Source organism: Taudactylus pleione, unplaced genomic scaffold (assembly GCF_031769625.1).
Source record: "Taudactylus pleione unplaced genomic scaffold, aTauple2 ptg000012l, whole genome shotgun sequence".
NCBI classification, from domain to species: Eukaryota; Metazoa; Chordata; class Amphibia; order Anura; family Myobatrachidae; genus Taudactylus; species Taudactylus pleione.
This window is the reverse complement of record NW_028284415.1, coordinates 461,476-488,174: the sequence shown is the minus strand read 5'-3', so window position 1 is coordinate 488,174 and position 26,699 is coordinate 461,476. Positions and strand designations below refer to the sequence as shown.

The 26,699-nt window shown below is 45.7% G+C and overlaps 1 protein-coding gene across 5 annotated transcripts in view; it reads left to right on the top strand.

Annotated features, from left to right (window-relative positions):
- Positions 1-26,699, top strand: part of BPTF (bromodomain PHD finger transcription factor) — a 154,667-nt gene that overhangs the window by 19,570 nt on the left and 108,398 nt on the right. For 4 of the 5 annotated variants that reach the window (XM_088468526.1, XM_088468529.1, XM_088468523.1 and 1 more), the window contains exons 2-5: positions 3,479-4,301; positions 25,025-25,248; positions 25,809-25,994; positions 26,104-26,253. In XM_088468526.1, the coding sequence (XP_088324652.1) occupies positions 3,479-4,301; positions 25,025-25,248; positions 25,809-25,994; positions 26,104-26,253 (1,383 nt within the window). The remainder of the gene's footprint in view (positions 1-3,478; positions 4,302-25,024; positions 25,249-25,808; positions 25,995-26,103; positions 26,254-26,699) is intronic. The other variant, XM_088468524.1, reaches the window with a different exon arrangement.

The following is a 26,699-nucleotide window of genomic DNA, read 5'->3' as shown; positions in this document are numbered from 1 at the left end:
ACCCTCTTTCCCTTTGGAGTTGAAGTTCCTTACCTGGAATGTTGCATCCTATTTGCAATCTCCTCAGCTAGAGTAGTTTTGGAGCTTGGTGCTCTTTTATGATGACTTTGCTCATTTTCCATGAAGATAGGGCTGTTATTAGATAAAAGCCCTTGTTTTTCAGCAACAAGTAGTGACTTTGGGGGGGCGGAGTTTCAATTTTTGCACGGGAAATAAAATGCCCGGGAGCTATTCAATGCTTGTCGTGACTAGCCGCGTGGCTGCACTTATTGCGGATTTCTGCCTGCATCCTCCTGAGAGGCAAGGTGAAATCTGCTTTTGAGTAGGGCTACGCGTCCGTAGCTCCCATCTATACTGACCCTGAGGTGTTCAGTTCGTTTGGGCGCCAATCACTTATCGCGGATTTCTGCTTGCACTCTCCTGAGGTGCTAGCAGAAATTTGCACAAAGTAGGGCTTTTGGGTGCCTTAACTACAGCGCGCTAGCTTTTGGGCACCTTAACTGGCACTTTAGCAAAGGAGAAGCCACATTACGCGAAAGTGGACGTCGCAAACAATTGAATTGCCGCCAATAACGTTAGTTGGGAGCTATAGGTTACCAAAACAATTAAATTGCCCCCCAAGAATTGAATCGCCCCAAGGTCTATCTAATCAGGACATTGTGATCTCCAGACCAGGGTAGGACTTTTTGTTTTCTGTATGTGGTCAAAGCATTATTACTCTGTGTGTGTGTGTAAAATATATAAACACACATATGTTCCTTCGGCACTCTGTTATCTAAGAGCCAGTAGCCCAACTGGCTCTGGTGCCTTCCTCATGGGGTAAAAACCCAAATGCATACAATCCAATGCATCGGCACAGCATCCGTGCCCGGCGCTGGGACAGTGTGTTTGTTCCCAGCGCCGGGTAAGCTACCGCGGCGGGTTCCTGGTGAAGGGACTGCCTGGTCCCTTCCACCAGTGACGGTGGTAAAGTGACGGCGGGATGAGCTTGGCTCCGGGCACAAGATGAGCAGAGCTCGCTGCCCGGAAGCCAAGCGGCGGCGGTTTTTTGGCACTGGCCGCGAGCCAAACACTGCTCGCGGTCTAGCAGCCAAAAGGAGGCAGACACGACAAGCCAATCGCGGCTCGCCGCGTCATAGCCCCGCCCACTTGAGGAGTCTTGAATTAGACGCCGCTGAGCGGGAAACTTCAGTACCGGCGGCGGGGGGAGGAGTGAAGACCTCCCGAAGACAAGAGAAGAGCTGCGCGGCAACAGTTCTGGCGGCTGCGCAAGAGGCCAGAACACGGCGCGATCAGGAGGAAGATAGGAAGAGGCGGCGCCGCTGGCCAGGGCGGGCCAGTGACAGAAGAATGAAGCTGAGTACCAAAGAGGACTGCGGGAGTGGAAAGAAAAAGAGCTAAGCTCCCACCGCAGCCTCTTCCACCATACGGGTAGGCTGCCTTGGGACACCGTTCTTTAACCCCTCCCTAGACCACCAGGGTTGTCTGGCACTAGGCCCGTGGGATAAATTCAGGCAATAGGCCTGTGGGTATATAGGTGGGCACAAGACCCGGGCTACATAGGAAGCATTAGGCCCAATTGAAGGTGTGTGTGACCTGGTCATTAGGCCCAGGTCACATAGGTAGGCCAATACTGGGGGCAATGCATATGGGGGACTACTACTGCGGGCAATGCATATGGGGGACTACTACTGGGGGCAATGCATAGGGGGGACTACTACTGGGGGCAATGCATAGGGGGGACTACTACTGGGGGCAATGCATATGGGGGACTACTACTGGGGGCAATGCATAGGGGGGACTACTACTGGGGGCAATGCATAGGGGGACTACTACTGGGGGCAATGCATAGAGGGACTAAAGGGCATTAATGTGCGGCATAACATGTAAAGGCCGGGCATGACTGTGGCATCATTTGTAAGGGCTATTACTGCATGGCATAATGTGTAAAGACCCGGGCATTAATGTGCGACATAATGTTTAAAAACCGGGCATGGCTGTGTGGCAAAATGTGTAAAGACCAGACACTGCTGTGTGGCATAATGTGTAAAGGGTGGGCATGGCTCTGTGGCATCATTTGTAAGGGGTTAGGGGAGGTCTGAGAGGCATATGGGGAGCTCTAAAGCATAAATTATGACGGGACCCAGAAATAGTTAAGGAGGACCCCATTTTTTGGTTTAAAGTGCAGGGTCCCTGGGACCCACATATTTTGTCAATCACCGCGATCACTATGTGTGTGTGTGTGTGTATATATGTATATATATATATATATATATATATATATATATATAGTATTCCCTCTAGCTCCGGCGGCAGGCAGGGCGCCGGAGCTAGAGAGGGCAATGTTGTGCGCGCGTGCGTCCGAAAAGGGGCGTGGTTACGAAAAGGGGGCGTGTCTATAAGACGCGTCCCCCTTTTCGTCATACTTGGGGCCGTGCCCGGCGCTTACGGACATGGCGGGCAGCCCCCAAGCGCTGCAGAAAGGGAGAATAGACGCCGGGTCACCGCATGTTTGTCCACCCGCGGGACACTGCATCCCGCGGGTGAGAACGGCTCCCGCAGGCTGTTAGGGCAGGGCGCCGCGCCGCGCCCCGCTAAAACAGCCTAGCGGGAACACTATATATATATATATATATATATATATATATATAAACAATATAATCTGGCCAGCTTTGAGACAGGTAATTTGAGTGTCAGGCACTTTTCATGGTAAATTTAAATTGCCTAAGGTCCCTTCACTGTACTCTATACCCTATGGGAATCCTAGTGTATCCCCAATGGATAATGAGATAAAAATTAAACACATTTATAAAAACCCCACTTAGTCAATTCCTATGTGTGAGTCCAGCATTTCTGATCATTTGGAGGCTGCATACAAGTTATTTAGGGGGTTATTCACTTGGCCGGGATGTTAATAGCGCCGGGATGTTGGTTCCGGAGCTATTAAATTCTAGTCCGATTCTAATAACTTAAGTCAGAGAATGCTGGTTCTCGCGTCTAAAGCCGGGTGTTCAGTCACAAGAACCGTCATTTTCCGACTAATTTGCCAGCTGCGAGGCTGTTAACGCCGGGCTAAGCCGGAAAACAGCCTTGCGGCGAGCACTTTACTCAGATTTTTCCTCACACCCTCTGGGGATGCAAGGAAAAATCCTTTAGTCGCCCTAATAGCAAGCTGAATTGAATAGCTCCAGGATCACCCTCCCGACGCTATCAACTTAATTGAATCACTTTCTTAGACTGGGCTTCTCCATAGTGATACAGGCAGATATGGTGCACCCTCTCAAAACCTTTTTATAGGTGTTCTATTTTAGTACAGGAAAGCCTTATTTTTACTGTAAAGCTAGATTAAAAACAAAAACATTTCTGTATTTTCCACATATATTATTTAGCCCAATCATGTTACGTAGGCTTATTCATCTCTAGTGTTTATATTTCTTTCTGCTACAGTATTTAAACCAATCTTTTCATGTGTTAACAGGGAGGCGAAAACCCAGAGTTCATCGGCCACGTTCCCCAATATTTGAAGAGAAAGATGTCCCCCCTCTGGAGTTTCCCAAGTCCTCAGAAGACTTGCTGTTGCCTAGTGAGCACTTAATGAACGTTATAGCAATCTATGAGGTTCTGAGGAACTTTGGCACAGTTCTGCGGCTCTCTCCATTCCGCTTTGAGGACTTCTGTGCTGCTCTTGTAAGTCAAGAACAGTGCACACTAATGGCTGAAACACACGTGGCTCTTCTGAAAGCTGTCCTCCGAGAAGAGGACACCTCAAATACTACCTTTGGACCCGCTGACCTAAAAGACAGTGTCAATTCCACCCTGTACTTCATAGATGGTATGACGTGGCCAGAGGTCTTGCGAGTGTATTGTCAAAGTGACAAGGAATACCACCATGTGCTTCCCTTCCAGGAGGTGGACGATTACCCGTATGGTCCCATAGAGAGCAAAGTGCAGGTTCTGCTCTTTCTCGTTGATCAGTTTTTAACCACAAACATGGCCCGTGAGGAGTTAATGTCAGAAGGCGTAATCCAATATGACGACCACTGTCGTGTGTGCCACAAACTGGGAGACTTGCTTTGCTGTGAGACATGTTCTGCTGTTTACCACTTGGAGTGTGTCAAACCACCCCTGGAGGAGGTTCCTGAGGACGAGTGGCAGTGTGAAGTGTGCGTGGCTCATAAAGTGTCTGGTGTTAATGACTGCGTTGCTGAAATCCAAAAAAACAAACCTTACATAAGGCACGAGCCAATTGGATATGACCGCCAGCGACGGAAGTATTGGTTTCTGAACAGACGCATCATTATGTAAGTGAATTGCACCCTTTATTCTATGACACAGGAAATAATTGTTTGGTACTGTGATTTATGTGGATAAAAGCACATTTCTCTACTGGCCATGGGGACACTGGGAGCCTATATAGTGGAGCAGGGGGAGCCTGGGCACCATCTAGTTAATCTTTTTTTACCCAGCAACACAGACTCCCTTTTCCCCGCCCCCACAAGCCAGAAAGCCAGTTTGTTTGGTGGGTATATTTTCAGGGGCTGCTACTGCAAATATGCAATGTGACAGCTTAATATTACATATATATTAAAATTATTGCAATAGGTTAGATATTCACAATGAGCAATGTGTCAGCCCATCATCACATAAAAAAGCTACAGTCAGCTATAATAGACCACAGATATAGGTAAAAAATTGTGCACAAAGTGCTCTTATGTCCACAAATAAAGATACACTGTCCAGTTAAGAGACTTGTTACCGCTAGTATGAGACGATTAAACGGAGTCCTTTAATCAGCGGAGGTCCAAATTATAATGACCTTTGAAAAAGCTGCCATATAGCAGTGAAACGTGTTAGATGCTGTGACCCAGGTATTGTTTTTTTAATTAGAGAAGCTTCTCCTTATGGACTTTGCCATTGTTCACATTTAGGACCACCAGTCTAGAACTTTCAAGACCGAGGACTAGGAGCCTGTACATCTGTGTTGGGATTCATTATAATTTGGACCTCCGCTAATTAGTGGACTCCGTTTAATCGCCTCATACTACAGGTAACACGTCTCTTAACTGGACAGTGTCTCTTTATTTGTGGACATCTGAGCTCTTTGTCCACAATTTTTACCTATACCTGAGGTCTATTTTCATAGCTGACTGTAGCTTTTTTATATGATGATGGGCTGACACATTGCCTATTGTGAATATCTAACCTATTGCAAAAATTTTAATATATATGTAATATTAAGCTGTCACATTGCATACTGTGTATGTCGTTATTAAATCTTTTATTTGAGTATTCTGATGTGTGTGTGTGTATATATATACCGCTGTTTTTTTTTAAATGTATATTCATGGTATCTTGGTTTAGTGAGACTGACTATCTCACATCTTTAAACAGCAGCTTTTTATTAATTGGAACAGCCATACTTAAGCAGTGCCCGTCTGTTATTGTTTGATAACATTCCTTTCTGCTGCTACTGCAAACTCTACTAGTTAGTTTTATTTACTTTTATTTTATTAAATACTGAGCGGGCAGCGGGTCAGTGTCATTGACCCCCCCTGCTGCCGCTCCACTGCTTCCCCTGTTCTGGTGTCTGGAGCACTGGCAACAGGGTCAGTGATCCCAGCCGACTCCGTCTCACACAGACCCGGAGCACTGGGGGACCGGTAAGGCGGACCTCTGCTTGTAGAGAGCCGTGTCTTAGTGGTTAACCGCCACTGGTCAGGGAGGCAACTGGCGGCGCTACAGTGGTTTCTTGGTCGTCACTACACCCCCACTAGACCACCAGGGAAGCGGGCTGTAACAGGAGGCGCTATTTCTGAGCGAAGCACATTAGCTCGGGTCGGCCAACTTGTCCTGTTAGCTCCTACCCATCCCTTGGCATGTCCCCTGCTCTTGGATACCCGCCACAGGGCTGCTCCTCCTCTCTCCTTCCCTCTGCAGACACCAGGCAGCTGTTTTCACATTGCCTACCTTGATAGAGAGAGGGGCTCCTGCCTCCCCTATACCTCACAACCGGGTGCCAGGTTATAGCATCGGAGTCCTTTCTCCCCTGTTTGGGTTTGATTGATGAGCAGTTCTTGCCCATTATTTGTGTTATTGCATTATCCAGCATTGGATGTTTTATCTGTGTGTTTGTATTTAGATAGTACTGTGTTTCTCTATGAACACTTTTGACTATTCTTTCTCATTGCTTCTTGCATATGTCTACTTAACCTCTGTTATGCTGGGCATACACGGCAAGATAAAATGTCTGTCAGACCGACAGACATTTTATCTGGCCGGCTGCCAGCCGCAGATGTCCGCGGCATACACTGTGAGAGAAATCTGACTGTGTATAGCCCGACATCTGCACTCCGCCCCCGGGGGTGGAGACATTTCCCTGTTCCTTCCGTAGGAAGGAACACAGGAAATGTCTGTCGGCCGCGCTGGGCATACACTGCCCGATGCGGTCGACAGTTACCGGGTAAATATCGCATCGGACGGCCATGCTGGACAATCCAGCATGCCCGACCGAACAATATTTAACCCTCGGTCGCCCCCCCCCCTCCCCCACGCTACAATTATCGCGGCGATCCGCCGATATCGGGCGGATCGTCCCGATAATTGCAGCGTGTATGGCCAGCATTAGTGGTTAGTTAAATTTGGGTTACACACTTATTTGTTTATAAGGTGCCCATTACGTCAGTTTTTTACTGCTTAACGGTTATAAACTGTGGTTCTTTTGTTGTTGATAATAATATTATTATTATTATTCCAAAGTGTGTAGGCGTATTTCCTGGTACACATTATGTCTTTCAGAGGTCAGGACTCAGTGGAAAGTAGATATAGATGCCTTGGCCAAGGCAGTCAAGTCTGCTCTATTCCTTAAGGATTCTGATGCCATGCCTAGGCTGGAGGCACCCCTTTTTAAACAGGAAAAAGGAGAATTTGGCTAGACGAGCGCTCTGGTTGCGTACTTAGAGGGCGGACTTTGATTCCAAAAAGGTTCTGGAAGCCTTACCTTTCTCAGGTAATATCTTGTTCGGGCCCTAACTGGATAAATATGTTGCTACAGCAGCAGCTCCTAAGACCGCATTCCTTCCATCAGTGGCACCTAAGTCAAAAGGTTTTTTGTTTTTCTTTTTTCTCCTTTCATCCTCAAGGCAAAGCCAGGGGACATTCCTACTCAAGATCACAGGGCCCCTCCTATAAAGTTTCCAAGTCCAGAGGCCGCCAGCCCTGGTCGACCCCACGTCCAGCTCTCAAACGGGGGCCAGGAGGGGACAGGCCCCCTCCTGGGACCAGTGTGGGGCTGTCTTCTACTTTTTGCAGCGACCTGGCTATTGAGTGCTTAAGACGCTTGAGTAAGAAGTGTCATTTCCCGGAGTTACAGTCTCACCATCCGGGATACCCCTCCGCCACAGGTCAGAAACTGGGAAGGCTGTGGCTTTGAGGAACTCCATTCGGTTGCTGGGGGCCTTCCATGTCATCGTCCCATTTCCTCCTTGTCAAAAAGGAACAGGTTTCTATTCTAACCTGTTTCTTGTTCAGAAGCTGGAAGGCTCCTGCCGCCCAATCCTCAACCTGAAATTGATCAAGCACCTCCGTGTTCCGCGATTCCGGATGGAATCTCTTCGATCTATCATTCTGATGATGGAACCAGGAGCCTGAATGGCTTCCATTTATATTCAAGATGCCAATTTGCACATTCCCATACGTTGGGATCACCAGCGTTTTCTCAGGTTTGCTGTGCATGGAGATCACTACCAATTCTGAGCATTAACATTTGGGCTTTCTACGGCTCCTTGTGTGTTTACGAAAGTAATAGCATTGGATCTCAGACGTAAGGGGGTTCATACTCTTCCGTAACTGATGACATCTTTATTCTGGCACAGTCATCGGAGGTCCTTCAGGACAATCTTCGTCTAACGGTGACCCTCCTGCAGTCTCACGGATGGATGATCAACTGGAAAAAAATCCACAATTTCTCCATCACACGTGATTTTCACTTTGGAGCCACGCTTGACTCGAAGTTTCAGAGGGTATTTCTCCCCAGAGACAAGTTGATTGCATTACAGGACAGGATTCAAACTTTCCTTAGTCATCGCAGGGTGCCCATCCACGCCTCTATATAGATATTGGGCATCTTGGTATCCACATTCGACATATTAGAATATGCCTAATTTCACTCCAGGGAGTTTACATAATAGGTTGGAGCTGCAGCCGCTGCGGGAATTCATGTGAGTCTTCACGTATTTTTAAAGTGGCAATCATTTTAAAGGCGCCTTTAAAATGATTGCTACTTTAAAAACACTTGAAGACTTGCATGAATCCACGAAGTGACTGCAGAGTGCAACCTATTACATAAGTTCCCTGGAATTTTCAGTTGGAGCTTCTCTCCCGATGGACCCACCTTCATCTTCAATCGCAATGGATTCTCTTATCTCGGGAATTGCGTCACTCCATCTCTCCCACTTGGACAAGGGTTGTCCCTTCTGGATCCAGGACTGGTTCCTGCTCACAACCGATGCAAGTTTTCGAGGTTGAGGCAATAACTTCCCATCACACCTGTCAAGGTCGATGGTCGACTTGGGAAGCTTTACTTACGATCAACATCTTGGAGCTTTGGCCAGTTTGCAAAGCTTTATATCAGGCCAAATTGTTTCTCCAGCACAAACCAGTCACTGTTCAGTGTGACAATGTGACGGCTGTCGCTTATATAAACCTTCAAGGCAGAGCCTGTAGCAAAGGGGCCATGAGGGAGGTGACCCGCATTCTTTATAGGACCAAGCTGTTGGCGGTCCACATCCCAGGGATCCATAATTGGGAAGCTGACTTCCTAAGCCGCTGGGACATGCACACGAGCAAATAGTCTCTTCACCCAGAAGTGCTCCAGATGTTGATGAGTCACTGGGGGTGTCCGGACATTGACAATGATGGCTTCTCATCATAACAACAAGCTTCCTCTGACTTGCTCCTGCACCAGGTCTATGGAAGCTTTCTGGTATCTGGAAGCTTTCTGGTGGACGCCCTAGCAGTCCCGTTCCTCTACGTCTTTCCTCCGATCTCTTTAATCCCACGGGTTCTCCGCAAACTGAAGTTGGAGAGTGCCATGACCATTCTCGTTGCTCCCAATTGGCCATGTTGAGCTTGGTGATGCCGACCTTCTTTGCCTTTCCGTAGACACCCCGTGGAATCTCCCTCTCTGGCCATACATTCTGTCTCTAGGCCCATGTCTGCACCCCGAACATCAGCTGCCTTGTCTTGACAGGGTGGCTCTTGAGACATCCATCAGGAGGGAAAAAGGTTTCTTCGCCTCTGTTATCCATCCCCTGCAGATTGCTAGGAAATCGTCCGCGGCTTGGGTCTATCACAGAGTCTGGCAGACCTTTTATGATTGGTGTGCGGTCCGCCTTCTTAAGCCTCGGTTTTTCACTTATCTCGGTTCCTGTCCTTTTTGCAGGCAAGCTTGGAAAGCCTTTGCTTTCCTCCCTTAAGGTTCAGGTCTCCACACTTTGTTCTCTTTCAAAGGAAGATTGCCCCTTAACCGAATGTCCAGACTTTTCTACAAGGTGTGCTTCACCTTCAACCACCGTTCGTTACTCCGTTGTTCCCGTGAGATCTTCCTTTTGTGTTGACTCCCATTTTGACTTCCCCCTTTGAACCTTTGGAAACGGTGGACTCTCGGTTGGCTTACCCTGAAAATGGTCTTCCTACTCGCTTTTACCTTGGCCCGGTCAGTCTCTCTTTTTTTTGAGTGCGTAACCCCATTGCTCTCCCTTATCTTTCACCCGGATCGGGCGGTTCTCAGGACATGCCTTCTGAAGGTCATGGCCCATTTCCACATTAATCAGGAAGTTGTGGCACCCTCCTTTTCCGTTCGTGACTGTTCTCCGGAGTTGGCCTCCCTGGATGTAATTTGGGCCCTCCATGTTTATGTAAATCGGACACAGGATATCTGAAAATCTGATTCCTATTTGTTCTGTACGACTTCAACAAATAGGGCTGTCTTGCCCCCAAAAGACTTAAGCCCTCTACACTATCCGCCATGCCTATATTTTGGCGGACCAACTGGCCTGGCCTCGGAGTGTGCTCATTCCACCAGATTGGTCGGGACTTGTGCAACTAGGCTTGGCACATCAGCTGAACAGCTTTGCAGTGCAGCCATGTGGTCTTCAGCCCACATTGCTTTGATTCCTTCATCACTTCAGATGCTGGGTTCAGGCTTAGAGTATTGAGCACAGCACAGGAGTATCATCATTTTGTTATGCTTTATCAGGCCTTTATTGCAGCTGTCTTCAGTTGTTGTTTGTTCATGGGTCTTTCTGCCTTTAAGGTGCCCACACACATACCGACTTGCTCCCAATCAGCCGATGTACACTATTTCCCCTGAACTCTCCCCAGGCAGTCGTGGTCACGATTTGGACTTAAAAATGTCCAATCCGACTCAAGATATATCTTGCAGCCAGTGCATTGTATCCCAGATTGGCTAATCTGCCCTACAGCACGGCAGATCTGAAGATGCGAGGTACGACGAGCGGGGACGAGCATCGGCATCCTGATCAAGAGTAGAAACTAATGATTTGGCCATTTTTTTACATGATCTGTCGTCACGACACGAAATCGGCCAAATTGGATGAAAAGTCGGTATGTGTGTGGGCACCTTTAGTTCTGTCTTCAGCAAGTGAAATGCATGCTCAATCGGGTTGAGATCAGATGATTGACTCGGCCTTTGCAGAATATTCCACTTCATTACCTTAACTACTTGCCTGGGGTGATCTCCTCTATCTCTCCTTATTGTTCAATCGCACTGTATAATTGGGTAGTGGATACGCACCTTTACTCAATCAGCATGACAGAGTGATCTCCAGCCTTGTCCTCGTCAACACTCACCTGTGTTAACGAGAGAATCACTGACATGATGTCAGCTGGTCCTTTTGTGGCAGGGCTGAAATGCAGTGGAAATGTTGTTTTTGTTATTAAGTTCATTGTCATGGCAAAGAGGGACTTTGCAATTAATTGCAATTCATCTGATCAATCATTGCCATCATAAAAACTGAAGCAGCGAACTTTGAAAACCAATACTTGTGTCATTCTCAACATTTTTGGCCATGGCTGTATAGGTGCAGAGCACCAATTTCAAATGTTTTACTGGCGCTGGGCACCATGTACTGTACACGTATATGTAATAATGTGTCTTAACATGTTATATTTAATGCACTGTGTGCAGTTGCGGAAATGCATTTTTAAATATATAGACTACTACATAATAGTTACAGGAAGGTTTCAAAACTATCTTGTTTTATAAGGCATTGTTCATAGGACATTTGTAATGTAGGAAGACCTTTGGTAATTGCCCTAGCCTAGCAGTTGGGGTTTGGTACTGACTGAACAAGCCTTTTCTTTGAAATGCATGCTAGTGAGTCTGCTGTGTGTCTCTATTTAAATTATCCAGCAGGTTTGGGGGAAAAAGTGGTTTGTTTTTAAGAATTTCCTTATTGTGGAACTTCCTAAGAACTGAAGGTGTTAAGATTGGGAAAGCCAAACTGGTTTGAATGATGAATGCAGTTTACCAGTTCCTGTGAAATAAGTGCTACAGGTTGAGTCTCCCATATCCAAAATGCTTGGGACCAGGGGTATTTTTGATAATTGAATATTCCGTATTTTGGAATAATTGCATACCAAAATGAAATATCTTGGGAATAGGACCCAAATATACACACAGCCTGCAGGTAATTTTATACAATATATTCAATAATTTTGTGGCTCAAACAAAGTTTGTTTACAGAAATTAAATTAATTTATGTTTCATATACACCTTATACACACAGCCTAACGGTAATTGTATACAATATTTTAAATAATTTGTGCCTTAGACAAAGTTCGTGTACATTGAACCATCAAAAATCAAAAGTTTCATTATCTCAGCCATGCCAAAAAAAATTCAATATTTCGGAATATTTGGATATGGGAGACTCAACCTGTAGTCACATTTTAAGGGACTGTTATACTGTATGCTAAATCATTTTGTGTTTTAGGAAAGCCAACTGGTTTTTGGGTGGTAGATATATTGCAAAGAAGGGCGAAACTTGGTTATTATGTTTAAGAATGGTATATTAATTTGGCTTATGAACCTAGTGTTCCTTCTAAGTCCAGCGCGGGACATGACGTCAGACTGTAAAAAGGGCATTCTCATACGTGCCCAAAAAGGCTCTGTGGCCAAGACATAGGGGGCGTTTCCTTAAGATGCCCCCTTTTCATAATTCTTGTGGGTATGCCCAGCATTTACTGACATGCTGGGCTACCCCCAAGCTCTCCCTTCACTGTTGATAGACGCCGTGCGCATGCACCACAATCTCCCCATTCCCCCCACTGTAGCCCACGGGTGAGGCCGGCACCCCCGGCAGGCTGTTTCAGCAGGGCGCCGCCATAAGGACAGGGTGCATTTTGGCGTTTCGAAAACGGTCGCTGCGCCCCGCTAAAAAAAGCATAGCGTGAATGCTATGAACCCTGTATGTGTGTATGTATGTATGTATGTATGTATATATGTATGTATATATGTATGTGTATGTGTATATATATATATTATAAATTGCATGTAGACGGGCAATCCAGACACAGAATTAAATGCCGAGGTGTCTTTCTATGTGCAGTTTGCAACAGACCAGTCTTCCAAGTGCAGAAGGAGGCGGCACTCATCAGGACTTATTCAAGATATAAGGTGTATGTTGTAATCAGCCAACGTTTCAAAGTCGGAACGGCTTTGTCATCAGGTTACACTTCTGCACCCTGATGACAAAGCCGTTCCGGCTCTGAAACGAAACATGCACCTTATTTCTTGAATAAGTCCGGATGAGTGCCGCCTCCTTCTGTACTTGGAGGACTGGTATATATGTGTGTGTGTATGTATGTATATATATATATATATATATATATATATATATATATATAGTGTTCCCTCTAGCTCCGGCGGGAGGCAGGGCGCCGGAGCTAGAGAGGGCATGCCCGTGCGCGCGCCGAAGGGGACGTGGTCATCGGAAAAGGGGGCGTGTCTATAAGACGTGTCCCCTTTTCGTCACTCTTGGGGGCGTGCCCGGCACTTACGGACACGCCGGGCAGCCCCCAAGCCCTGCAGACAGGGAGAATATATGCCGGGCGCATGCGCCTGGCGTCTATTCTCCGGCGGTGACCGGGTCACCGCATGTTTCTCCACCCGCGGGACACTGCGTCCCGCGGGTGAGAACGGCTCCCGCAGGCTGTGAGGGCAGGGCGCTTTTTGCCCTCCTCCTGGAGGGCAGGGTGATTTTTGCCCTCCAGAGGGAGGGCAGGGTGCCGCGCCCCGCTAAAACAGCCTAGCGGGAACGCTATATATATATATATATATATATATATATATTTATAATATAATGTCTCTGTCCTCTGACTCTCAGAGGGGATCGGTATGAATGACCGCCGGACGTGAGCCCGGCGTTTCAAATCTCGACACTGGCAGCCCGAACAGCGCAGATCCCGACAGGGCAGGTAAGTAAGACATCCATAACCTTCTCCTCCCCCCCTAACCCTTGCCCTCCCTTAGGGTTCCCGACTATCATATCCCGGGCGTCTAGATGGAGATGCCTGACACTTTCCCGACGCCGGGAGACAATCGCCTGGCATCCCGATCGAAGGGATGCCGGACGCCGTGAGTGGACAGCCGCGGGGGGGGGGGGGGGGAGGTTAGGTTTAGGGCACCCGGGGGGGACTTAGGGTTAGGCACCCCCGCGGGGGACTTAAGTTTAGGCAGCGGGGAAGGGGGGGGGTTAGGGTTAGGCACTTAGAGGGGGATTTAGGGTTAGGCACCCCTAAGTAGGGTTAGGGGTTATGTTAGTAAGTACTTACCTATCGACGATCGGGATTTCCAGCGCTGTCGGGCTTCCGCTTCCGGGAACTCTGCTTTTGTCGGACAGGCGCTGCCGGGAATCTTACCACCGGCCATGCGGCCGGCGGTATTTCATACCGATTCCCTGGGTAGGGTGCCTAACCCTAAGTCCCCTTGGTGTCCAGGTAACTGCTGGCTGGGGGTCCTGTCTGCCTTGTCCTGGAGCCCAGATTTGGGTAGAGGAGGTAGCTAAGTGCCCCTAACAGAATCCTAGTACATTTTGGAGGGAACTTTCCCCCATTCCAGATGTGACGGCTCCAGGGCGTCGATGGTCACTGCAGGTAGGCTCAGGCACATAGGAGTGACCGCTATCCCTTTCCTTTTAGGGACATTGTTAAAGGTGAGCATACCTTGTGCATGCCAGGCACATGCACTTAACTTGATTGGGTAAAAACCACAGGGCGGACTTACCCCCTGCGGTATTGTGATTTGGATCAGGATAAAAGGAGGCATGCGAGCACTGTTTGATGTACAGTGCATCCGGAACGTATTCACAATGCTTCACTTTCTCCACATTTTGTTATGTTACAGCCTTATTCCAAAATTGAATAAATTAATTTTTGTCTTCAAAATTCTACACACAATATCCCATAATGACAACGTGTAAAAAGTTTTTTTGAGATTTTTGCAAATTTAATAAGGGGAAAAAAAAACCGCTAAGAAATCACATGTACATAAGTATTCACGGCCTTTACCATGAAGCTCGGGTGCATCCTGTTTCCACTGATCATCCTTGAGATGTTCCTACAGCTTAATTGGAGTCCACCTGTGGTAAATTCAGTTGATTGGACATGATTTTGAAAGGCATACACCTGTCTATATAAAGTCCCACACTTGATAGTGCATGTCAGAGCACAAACCAAGGATGAAGTCAAAGGAATTGTCTGTAGACCTCCGAGACAGGATTGTCTCGAGGCACAAATCTGGGGAAGGGTACAGAAAAATATCTGCTGCTTTGAAGGTCCCAATGAGCACAGTGGCCTCCATCATCCGTAAATGGAAGAAGTTCGGAACCACCTAGAGTTGGTCAGCCGTCTAAACTGAGCGATCGGGGGAGAAGGGCCCTAGTCAAGGAGGTGACCAAGAACCCGATGGTCAATCTGTCAGAGCTACAGCATTCCTCTGTGGAGAGAGGAGAACCTTCCAGAAGGACAACCATCTCTGCAGCAATCCACCAATCAGGCCTGTATGGTAGAGTGGCCAGATGGAAGCCACTTCTTAGTAAAAAGGACATGGCAGCCCACCTGGAGTTTGCCAAAATGCACCTGAAAGGCACTCAGACCATGAGAGACAAAGATTGAACACTTTGGCGTGAATACCAGGCGTTATGTTTGGAGGAAACCAGGCACCCGTCATCACCAGGCCAATACCATCCCTACAGTGAAGCGTGGTGGCAGCATCATGCTGTAGAGATGTTTTTCAGTGGCAGGACCTGGGAGACTTTTCGGGATAGAGGGAAAGCAGCAATGTACAGAGACATCCTGGATGAAAACCTGCTCCAGAGTGCTCTTGACCTCAGACTGGGGCGACGGTTCATCTTTCAGCAGGACAACGACCCTAAACACACAGCCCTGATATCAAAGGAGTGGCTTCAGGACAACTCTGTGAATGTCTTTGAGTGGCCCAGCCAGAGCCCAGACTTGAATCCAATTGAACATCTCTGGAGATATCATCTGAAAATGGCTGTGTACCGACGCTTCCCATCCAACCTGATGGAGCTTGAGAGGTGCTGCAAAGAGTAATGGGCAAAACTGACCAAAGATAGGTGTGCCAAGCTCGTGGCATCATATTCAAAAAGACTTGAGGCTGTAATTACTGCCAAAGGTGCATCAACAAAGTATTGAGCACGGTAAGGTTGTGAATACTTATGTACATGTGATTTCTTAGGTTTTTTTTTTTATTATTATCTCAAAAAAACTTTTTACACGTTGTCATTATGGGGTATTGTGTGTAGAGTTTTGCGGACAAAAATGAATTTATTCCATTTTGCAATAAGGCTGTAACATAAAAAAATGTGGAAAAAGAGAAGCGATGTGAATACTTTCCGGATGCAATATATATCTTCAGTGACATCAAAAAGAGTTGTACTGCTGTCAACATCTTTATGCTGTACCACCAACTAATACTTGCAAAGGGGAAGAGTCTTTTTGAAGACGTTTGGAGCAATAAACATTTTGCCTCTAAGATGACTGCATCTGTATCCTGTGACAACAGAATTGCCCCAAACGCTATTCCGTTCTCCGGCTGTTCTGGAATTGTGCCTAGTGTCTCCAAACTGAAGCCCTCTGCCAGCTATTGTGCAGGGCCTGGTCCATTTTAAGGGATCAGTGGCACTCAGCAGACACCCATCAGGAGGTGTGGCAGCGGCGTGTCCACGCATACCCAGCAGTAAGTGGTTCCAGGTGCCAAAGTAGGAGCCTGGAAGAAGTGATTCCAATCAGCGGTGTAGGAGTTTTGTTAATGTAGCGTGTTATAAGTCCACGACGCAGTGGGCGGAGTCAGTAACAGGCGGTTACTGACAGTAAGAGGGATCCAGTGCAATCAAAATCAATCCGTGATTGCCTGGCTAGGCGAGGTCATCTGGCCACAGCCGCGTCCTGAGCAGCTGTTACTGCCAGTGAGGGAGGCCACCGGCGCTACTGACAGTGGGGGCCAGGTTGTCTTTGCACCCCTGCTAGACCACCAGGGCATATATAATGGCAATGGGGCTCCATAAATTAGTGTTGGCAATGTCTTTGGGGGTTTAAGTTATACGGGGCGTATAGCCTCTATTGGCTTCTTCCCCAACCCTTGGTGCATCTCCTCATGCAGGATATCCACCATTATGTAATCTCCTTTCTCTCCTCCCTCTCTGCAACACTGGGCAGCCATTTTACATTATTGCCTGCCTCAGCTACACAGGGGAGCACCAGGGCTGCCTCCCTGTATACCTCATTCCAACCAGTCACTTTATATTTAAGGTCCTACCTGCCCTGTCAAGGCTTGGTTGTTGAGCAGCATTTGCCCATACTTTTATGCATGTTTGTTTGTAAAGTGTATAGGAGTACTTTGCACTTTATAGAGATTTTCTATACTGACTTTCCTTTTTCATCCATCTGTGGGATGCCATTAGTTCTGGATTATACATACTGAGGCGTGGAGTTGGGCACTAACTAATTAAAACTGTCTCCCACCCCCTACATAACCCCTCCCCTTTCATTAGGACCTCGGTCTTGTTTTTAGTGCCTTGGAGTAAGGCACTAGCTAAGGACCTAGTTTTTAGTTTAATTTCTTTATTTTGCTATTTCGATTGGGTGCTTAGTTCCTGGCAACAGGTGACAAGCACAAGCAGAGAGGGAGTTAAATAGAATAGAGGTTTGTGTGTAACCCTGTATCCCACTCTAAAGATGTCTTTTGGGATAGTCACCAAACTACACTTACTGCACTGTTTCTCAGGTATCTAGGCAGTAACCTACATGGTTATACTAAAGATTATTTGTTTGTTTGCCTTTGGTTTTTTGCAAGTAAATGTGAACTTCAAGGAGTCCGTGGTTTTTTGCATTTAAACAGTTAGGTGATTTAGAGTCTTATTTAGTCTCTTATTTTTTTCTATTATTCACAAGCAGTGATTGTTGAAAAAACAAAATAAAAAACCCTCCTTTGGTTTTTTTTCTAGTCAAGCAGTGCTACTTTTTCTAGAGGAATTTAGGTAGCTATCTCTATTGGTTAGATTTGTCTTTCTCTCTCAGTATGGAGAATCCAGACAAAGGTTCAAAAAAACTGGGATCACTAACTGTTTATACTTGTACGAAATGTGAGAAAAAATTACCAAAAGGTACAGACCCAGGGTCGCTCTGTGCTGGATGTTCACAGGGATTCATTACCATGATGTTCGGCTGAACAGTCAGTTATGCCTGATTGGGCCAGGTCTATGGCTTAGGCCATAGGTGAATTACGGCACTCTCAGGCAAATTATATGTTACCCTGTGCTGAAGATCCTACTTTGTCTGATCTCTCGGTAGAGCCCATTTGGGACCGGGATATGGGACGATGTCTTGCTCAGCTGGCAACTTCCCTAAATAATATGGTAACGTGAGCAGGGGCCAAAGCCGCTAAGAGACGTTCAAGCCATTACTCAGTGGATTTTCCGGAAGAAGATGCTTCAGATACCTCTTCACAGGAAGAAGGAGAATTGGATTATGACCTGAAAGACACCTCAAACTGGGAGGGGTTATATAGGGGGTATACTGTATGCTAAATCAGTTTGGGTTTTAGGAAAGCCAACTGCAATTTTGATGGTATACTGTAATGATAGCTATTGACAGGTGTACCACCGATGGTCAATTGGGCAACCATCGATAAAAACTTCATTGATTATTTGAGACTGCAGCTATTGATGTTTCCTTAACATTGATTAGGGGCTGCCAACGATGTGCAGCATCGGTGCACGTCAGATGGCCAAACCACTTGTTTTTGGTCATACACCATCGATGGTTTGCAAACCATTGATGGTCACTGGCCATCCCTAGTGTGTGTGTGTGTGTACATACATACATACATACATACATAAATACATACAATGTTGTCTGTACTGCCCGATCACTGGCCAGCAGATCGGGTACAAGGGAGGCAGAAGATGCGGAGCTGCTGGCTGGGAGGAATCAGGAGGATGTGGGCTTTGCCCACAGCCACGAGGAGTCGGCGATAGTTGGCTGCGACTTGCGAGACAGCAGCCCAACGGAGGAGGTGGAGGTGGTTGGCGGGTGGACAGTCACTGCAGCGGCTGCTTTACATGTAGGTGACGGCTGCCCTGCAGCCGCGCTGGGCGGGAAGATGCTGGCTTCCCGATCACTGCTGGCCAAAGTGATCAAGACACCGAGCAGGCGCGGCTGCTTCTTATATGGAGTTCACTGCTGCCATTGCAGCAGCGCTGGGAGGGGGGTGACGCCGCTGGGTCCCAATCATTGTGACCAGCAGTGATCAGGACACACAGGTGGGGGAGCTGCGTGTGCAGAGGATTCGGAATATCCCTCTGATATTCGCTTCCTGCAGCCGTCTAGTGGGTGTTTCTGACGCATCAGATGCGGCCATGTCAGGGAAAGCCCAGCCTGGTGGGAGGCCGCTTACTTAAATTCCGGGAACCTTGGTTTCAATCCAACCCGGATTTTTGGATATGTTAATTAGTAACCAGAGGTTACACTTTTTTAGATTTTTAGGGTCCTTCCATAAAGATTCTTTTCCACTCCTCTACCTGTAGATGTTTGCAGAATGGCGGCATTTTCTACGCTTTCTGATTCCGGAGTAATTATACTGGTTCCTGTACTACAGCAAGGCCTGGGGTTCTCTCCAGTCTTTTCTTGGTAGACAAACCAGACGGGTCATTTCGTCCCATTCTCAACCTCAGTGGGTTAAATACTTATCTCCACTTGGAAAAATTCAAGTTCAACCATTTGTTCCATTAAGGAAGAGGAATTTCTGGCCTCCATAGATATGTTTCTAGTGTTCACTCTAGCTCCGGCGGCAGGCAGGGCGCCGGAGCTAGAGAGGGCAACTTTATGCGCGCGCGCCTGAAAATGGGGTGTGGCCATGAAAAGGGGGCGTGTCTATAAGACGCGTCCCCTTTTCGTCATACTTGGGGGCGTGCCCAGCACTTACGAACACGCCGGGCAGCCCCCAAGCGCTGTGGACAGTGAGAATAGATGCTGGGCGCATGCGCCCGGCGTCTATTCTCCGGCGGTGACCGGGTCACTGCACAATTCTCCACCCACGGGACACTGCGACCCGCGGGTGAAGACGGCACCCGCAGGCTGTGAGGGCAGGGCGCTTTTTGCCCTCCTTCTGGAGGGCAGGGCGCCGTGCCCCGCTAAAACAGCCTAGCGGGAACGCTAGTTTCTAGTAATCTAGGCTCAGTAGTGAGAATGTGTTATACAAATTAGTGCCTTAAGTTTGTTAGAACCAGTGTTGATATTAACAAGGATTTTGAATTTAGCCTTAGTCACTTATTTAAAATTTAATACATTTCAGTCATCAATATGTAGTCGACGATTACGTTCTGTCAAAATTTTCGTCGACAAAGTTAACACTGAGGGCGGCTCAGCCATCCTGGTTGCTCCAGACTGGCCATGCCAAGCTTGGTACGCGGATCTTGGACAATTGTCAGTATCTTCTGTCTCGAAGCCTTTGTCTATACCTGGATCTCACTTGACTAGCTTCGATGAGGTGACTATTGAAATAGTCCTCTTGTAGTCTAGTGGTTTTTCTGTTGCGATAGTACGTTCTATGGGCCTGATTCCGAGATTTACGCTAATGCAATCATACTATAATCTGTTATAGATCGCATTTGCTAACATATGCTAATGTCTTCCAATGCTTAGTCGAGCATAGATACACCCACTGCTGCCTTCTCATTTCCGCCTGGTGACGTACAACAGCATAAACATCGATAACATCAACGCAGATTGTGCAGCCATGCAGTTTGTAAGTCAAGTCTGACCTGCCTCAAAAGACTGCAGCTCTCCTGACACGCAGAGCTCGCATGCTGCAAAGGAGATCGCAATGACTAATTTATGCCCGCTGAAACGGTGTGTAAACTGTCAGACACGCCTGTATTTTTGTAACCACCCCTAACATTACTTCCTCAAATGCAAACTACTTTTCATTCAGCTTGCGAGTGAAGCCTCTTTGCAAGAGTAATCGCAATGCAATCGCTGCACATGTGCAGTGTGGTTTTCGCACTTGTGCAATAGCTAACAATTGCTCGCTCTGCGTAAATATTGGCATTGTGTAAATCTCTAAATCATGGCTTATTATTTGTACTCGAAAGCCGGTTTCGGCAAAGGTCTATTATTGGGTGTGGCAAGCCTATTTTCACTGGTGCTCCAGCAGAAAAATAGATCCGACCATCTTCTGACTCTCCCGAGTTTTATCTTGTTTTACAGACTGGATTAGACTTAGGCCTTCGCCTGAAGTCTCTGCCCTTTCTGCAAAATTGCTCTCTTACCTCTGGAGAAAGGTCTGAACTGCTGGTATTTACATTATTCACCAGAAAGGCCTCCAACGTCGTCTGAGGGTGTCATCCTCTGCATCACGGCAGACCCTTGTTTACCCAGTTGGAGCTGACTGAGCTCTGCTCGCAACAATTTGTTGCTCTACAACTGGGCCTCAGCGACGGCTAGCATTTGGCCCTTCTGAGCCTGTTGCGCAGTGGTTACATTAGTTAAGACCCAGAGAATTTCCTCCATCTTGCTGTCTGAGCCGACGGAGTAGAGAAATTGAGCCTCCCTTAACATACATAAACAAGCCAATGTTTCTGACATTCATATAATTATAGCTGCCAACAGCTTCTGCATATTACCTCCTGAGAAGAAACAATACACAAAAAACAAGCTTCGGTTTATACAGACTGCACACAGGAACAACTTCTCCCTAGTTGTCCTGTGCTTGGTTAACTGCACCATACCCAGGCTTAACAAGGCAGAGAAGAGAGAGGAAGAAATTTTTTTTTTTTTTTTTTTTTTAATAACCCTTATTACTGCAACAAATTAACAAACAGCTGCTTTTGCTTGCAAATATTCACTTATTTCTCTAAGGACACAGCATAGATGTTACACATTTGAACGTTGCATAACTTTTCTACATGTGCAAATAAACCAATTTTTACAGGCTGGTTAACCCCATTCACTGACCCAGCAGCGTCTAGTCTCTGCCACGCGGAACGTAGCTGGCAGAAGAATCCAACGAATGACACCACATGTAGAAACCGGAGTGCGAACAAACGACTCTTCACACTTGTCGGTTATGTCAGATGGCTTCTTTACTTATTACAAATATTGTTACAGCACACTTGCATACATGAGATGGATTCCTGACACTAGCTATACCCCACCAGCCCTAACTATCATCTGACTGCTAGTCAACGCCGGAAGATCCGCCCACCGTATCCCACAATCCTTTTATCCATCACGCACTCCTGAGCAATCATACTCATGTAATGCAGCTGTGTGTTAAAACCCTTCCTGAAGGAGACAACAGGATCCTTAACCTTGTCTGCTCCTTGTCCTAAAGAGCGAGTTCTGTTCTGGACATCAGGATGTGGCAAACTACCCTCTTTGCCACATATATATTATATAAAATTTTGTTTACTTATTTATATTTTCCTCTTCGGTGACCGTTTGTTCAGCTCCTTACCATTTCCTTCTCACTAACATGATTGGCAAACACCAAAATGAAGCTCAGTTGACACTAAATGGCCAAAAGGATTCGGACGTTTAACCATTACTCCAACAGGGACTGTAATGAGATTGTATTCAAATATATATACTTTAATATGGAATTAGTCCCCCTTTTGCAGCTATAACAGCTTCCACTCCTCTTGGAAGGTTTTCTACAAGATTTTAGAGTATTTCTGTGTGAATTTGTTCTCGTTCATTCTGTAGAGCATTTATAATGTCAGATACTGATGTTGGACGAGAAGGCCTGGCTCGCAATCTCAGTTCCAGTTCACTCCAAAGGTGCTCGATGGGGTTGAGGTCAGGGCTCTGTGCAGGCCAGTCAAGTTCCTCCACACCGAACTCCTCAAACCATGTCTTTATAGTCCTTGCTTTGTGTACTGGGGCACAGTCATGGAATAGAAAAGGGCGTTCTCCAAACTGTTGCCACAAAATTGGAAGCATAGCATTGTCCAAAATGTCTTGGTATGCGGAAGCATTAAGATTGCTCTTCACTGGAGATGAGGTGCCTAGCCCAAAACCTGAAAAACAGTCCCATACCATTATCCCTCCTCCACCAAACTTCACAGTTGGCACAATGCAGTCAGGCTGGTAACGTTCTCCCGGCATCCGCCAAACCCAGACTCGCCCATCTGACTGCCAAACAGAGAAGTGTGATTAGTCACTCCACAGAACACGTTTTCCCATTCCTCTAAGCTCCCGCCGCTCACTTTTTGTGATTACATTAATGCCAGTGGAAGTTTAGAACTCTTCAGCTATGGAATCAACAGTGTGTGGGTGACTTTTACGCACCAGGTGCATTAGCAGTCGTTGACCCTGCTCTGTGATTTTACATGGTTTTCAGGTTTTCAGCTTCGTGGCTGAGTTGCTGCTGTTACTAAACGCTTCCACTTTCTAATAATATCACTTACATTCAACCATGGAATATCCAGCAGGGACGAAATTTCACAAATCATCTTATTGCAAAGATGGCATCCTATCACAGTACCATGCTTGAAGTCACTGAGCTCTTCAGAACAACCTATTTTGTATCACAAATGTTTGCAAATGGAGACTGCATGGCTAGGTGCTTGATTTTATACACCTGTGGCAACAGGTCTGATTGAAACACCTCAATTCAATAATTAACAGGTGTGGCCAAATACTTTTGTCCATTATAGTGTATAGGCCCCCATACATCAACAATTGATTGCAGCAATTCTCCAATTTGCAATCGATTGTGGCAAATCTGCAAAGATTTTTATACACAATCGATTGTGTATAAAAATCTTTACCTTTTTCAATCAATTGTGTATAAAAATCTTTACCTTTTTCAATCGATTGCAAATTATAGAATTGCTGCAATCAATTGCTGATGTATGGGGCCTTATGTTTCTTTTTATAGCAGATAAAATGTCGTCATGTCAGAGATGACTATATATAGTGATACTATGAAAGGGCTCCTGTGCAGTAATTACAGCAATGCCATTTTGACCATGGGGAGTCAAGAAGCACCTTTTATACAATAGGAAGAATGAACCGCAATTCCCTGATCCTCCGACGCCTGGGCACCTGGGAAATCCAACACGTTTGTTGCCGATCCTGACCTAAAAATGATAGGGATTGGCAAATCTGGGAACTTAAACATGCAGAATTTCCCCGATTCCCCAATGAATCGCCAATCATCGATGGCCTTTGATAAGTGTTGAGGAATCGGGGAATTGCGGCTCTGATGTATTGCCCGCATTAGCCAGTGGTGAGAGCTGTGCATAGAATGGAGTTTCAAGAAATGTATCATGTTTCCTTACTATTTATCTCAATACCAGTTACAATATGTTTATACATGTTTAATAACACAAATATAGGATTAATTTTGCCAAAAATTTATAAATTCTATTTATTTTAAAGATGCTATACAAATCATTGTTGCTGTTTTTTAAGCTTTTTAAAGCAACTTAAATTATCGACTCTGTATTATTTAAACTTTAAGAGGATTATGCAGAGCTTAATACATGTGCATAAAAAAACTATTAAAGCTGTATTTATGCTTATATGATGAGACCTCTAAAGATGCTTCCCACTCCACACCAGTAGCATGTGCACCAGGATTATATAAAATGCACTTAATACCTAACCCGAGTCATAAGCACAAGAAACATTTTTTAATATTTGTCTTAAGTGCGATAATCAAATTTGCCATTAAGTGTGAATTACATCATATAAAAACATAACCTACTTGTGTATGAATGAGAGAGAAACTTCAGAAGTTAATCTGCAATGCGCCAATCAAAAATGTTGCATGATTAGTATTGTATTTACACCAGCTGTCATGCAGATGCAAGTGAAACACCTGTTGACAGGCGTTAATATGCACCTCTGTGCAAGTCTGTCTCTGTTCGCAACTACATACATGCTTTACTCTTCTTAGTTTGGGTTTGCACTTCTCTATCTCTGCAAACATAAGGTGGTGCAAGTACCAAGTATGTGTATAATGCACTAAACATATATGCCCAACTCAGCATGAGTTGCCTGGCTAAGAAAAGGGGACTTTAGCATATGCTGAAAAGGGGGTGTGGCCACTTGGAAAGGAGGTGTGTCCTTAAGACGCTCCCCCTTTACATCACTGTGGGTCGTGCCCACCACTCACGGAGATGCTGGACTGCCTCCAAGCGCTCCCTGCAGGGTGAACAGATGCTGTGAGTATGCGCACGTCATCAGTTCACCCGGCGGTGATGGTTTCCCTGCAACTCCCCACTCCTGCGGGACACTGAGATTTAGCTGGGCACCGCCATAAGGGCAGGGCACATATTGGTATTGCATCCTGCTAAAACAGCCTAGCGGGAACACTACAGTCCGTTAAGACATATGAAAGCGCTGCGAATGCTCACCACTGGTTACAATGTGATTATTTGCTCATCTTCTGATGCAACTATTTTCTTTGTAGAGAAGAAGACATTGAAAAGGAGAAGGCCAAGAAGATCTGGTACTACAGTACAAAACCGCAGCTTGAAGAGTTAATGGATTGCCTGGACAAGACCTGCTATGAAGCTGACCTCTATAAAACTCTAGAGGACCTACAAGAAGAAATCCATCGACATATGGACATAACTGAAGAGCTGACAAATAAAGCAAAGGGGAACAATCGATCCTACTTATCGGTAGTCAACGGTATGAGCTTGCTGTGATTTTGTATACAACATTTATTATATGGCTGATATAGAGCTGTCACTATAGTATATTCTAGGGATTTACATTTTTTTTCTCCATTTTTCCTATTATCACGTAACTATGGTTATGTATGGCAATATGTTTGATCTTTAGTTGTTTGTTAGCATTACAATATCCTGAGTGTAGGTATATAAGGTTAACAGGATTAGTCACCATGGGCCAAATGTAATAGGGTGAGAGTTTAGAAAAGTGAGAGTTTCTGACACTTTTTAAACTTTGCTAATGTAATAGAGTCCAAAAACAAAGTAACAGAGCGAACTTGCATGTTTTTTTAGATTTAAAAAACACTCACGATTTAAAATCTCATTCCGATGTTTTCCCATTTTGAAGATAAAACTCAACCAATGTGAGAGTTTACTGCTAAACTCTCACATTTTCTAAACTCTCACCCTATTACATTTGGCCCCATATGTTGCCTTTATCACGGTTCTATTTTTACAAGGTGGAGCTTTCTATTTGGTTTGGTATATAAAAAAAATGAAATCTCTATATATACATAGAAGAAATAATGGAGCGGCTGAAAGCCAAACAAGAGGAAGTGGAGCTGAGCAAGGTGTTGTCTGAAGGCGAGAAGTTGGAAGAAGGTATCAATGCAGGTGAGAGTGAGAGTAACAAGGAGCAGAATTCCAACTCAAAACTGGAGAAGGATGGGGCTCAAGAGGTGACTGAGAAAGGGCAGACACGAGGTGAGATATCTCCTTAGGCTTTGCTTGTCATTTTGTGCATTGATGGGTAGTTAATAACAATATATTCAATCTAATTTTCTCATGTAGACTAATGTGTACTTTAATGTAGAAACAGAGGATGCTAAAAGCAGCATGGAAGAGCCTTCATCTACTGACCCCCAAGCAAAAGAACCTGAGAAGGTACCATCTTTGGAGAGCAGTAAAGAGACACATGTTGCCAAGAGTACAGATCTTGCATCATCCTCGTCTTCTGCACCAGGTACTGTATCTGAGTGTAGGAGTTCCCTCTGCAGCACTTTTTTGATTTGTCTTAATTAGTGCTCTCACCCATATCCCACCCTGAATATTTCCACTATCACTTACATTTGGTTATAAAATGTCCCACCTCATTGATTCAGGTTCCATGCATAAAGAGAAGCGAACTGTTTATTTATAAAAAAAAAAAATCACCCATTCCATCTAAAATATTGGAACCAGCTATATTCTAGTGAACAGTAATTTAGTTATTATTTTGCTTAATTGATCAGAATTTCATACCAAACTGTGGTCCTAAATGTATTTTTATCTCCTCCCATGCCTGCAATAAGTCTTTGAGACTACTTAGCCATATACCTGACCTCCACAGCTTTCATGCACTGTACTATTTAAGCAATCAGAGCTGCTCTCTTGTACAGTGCATGATGTACTCGGGTTTGCCTGCAAATT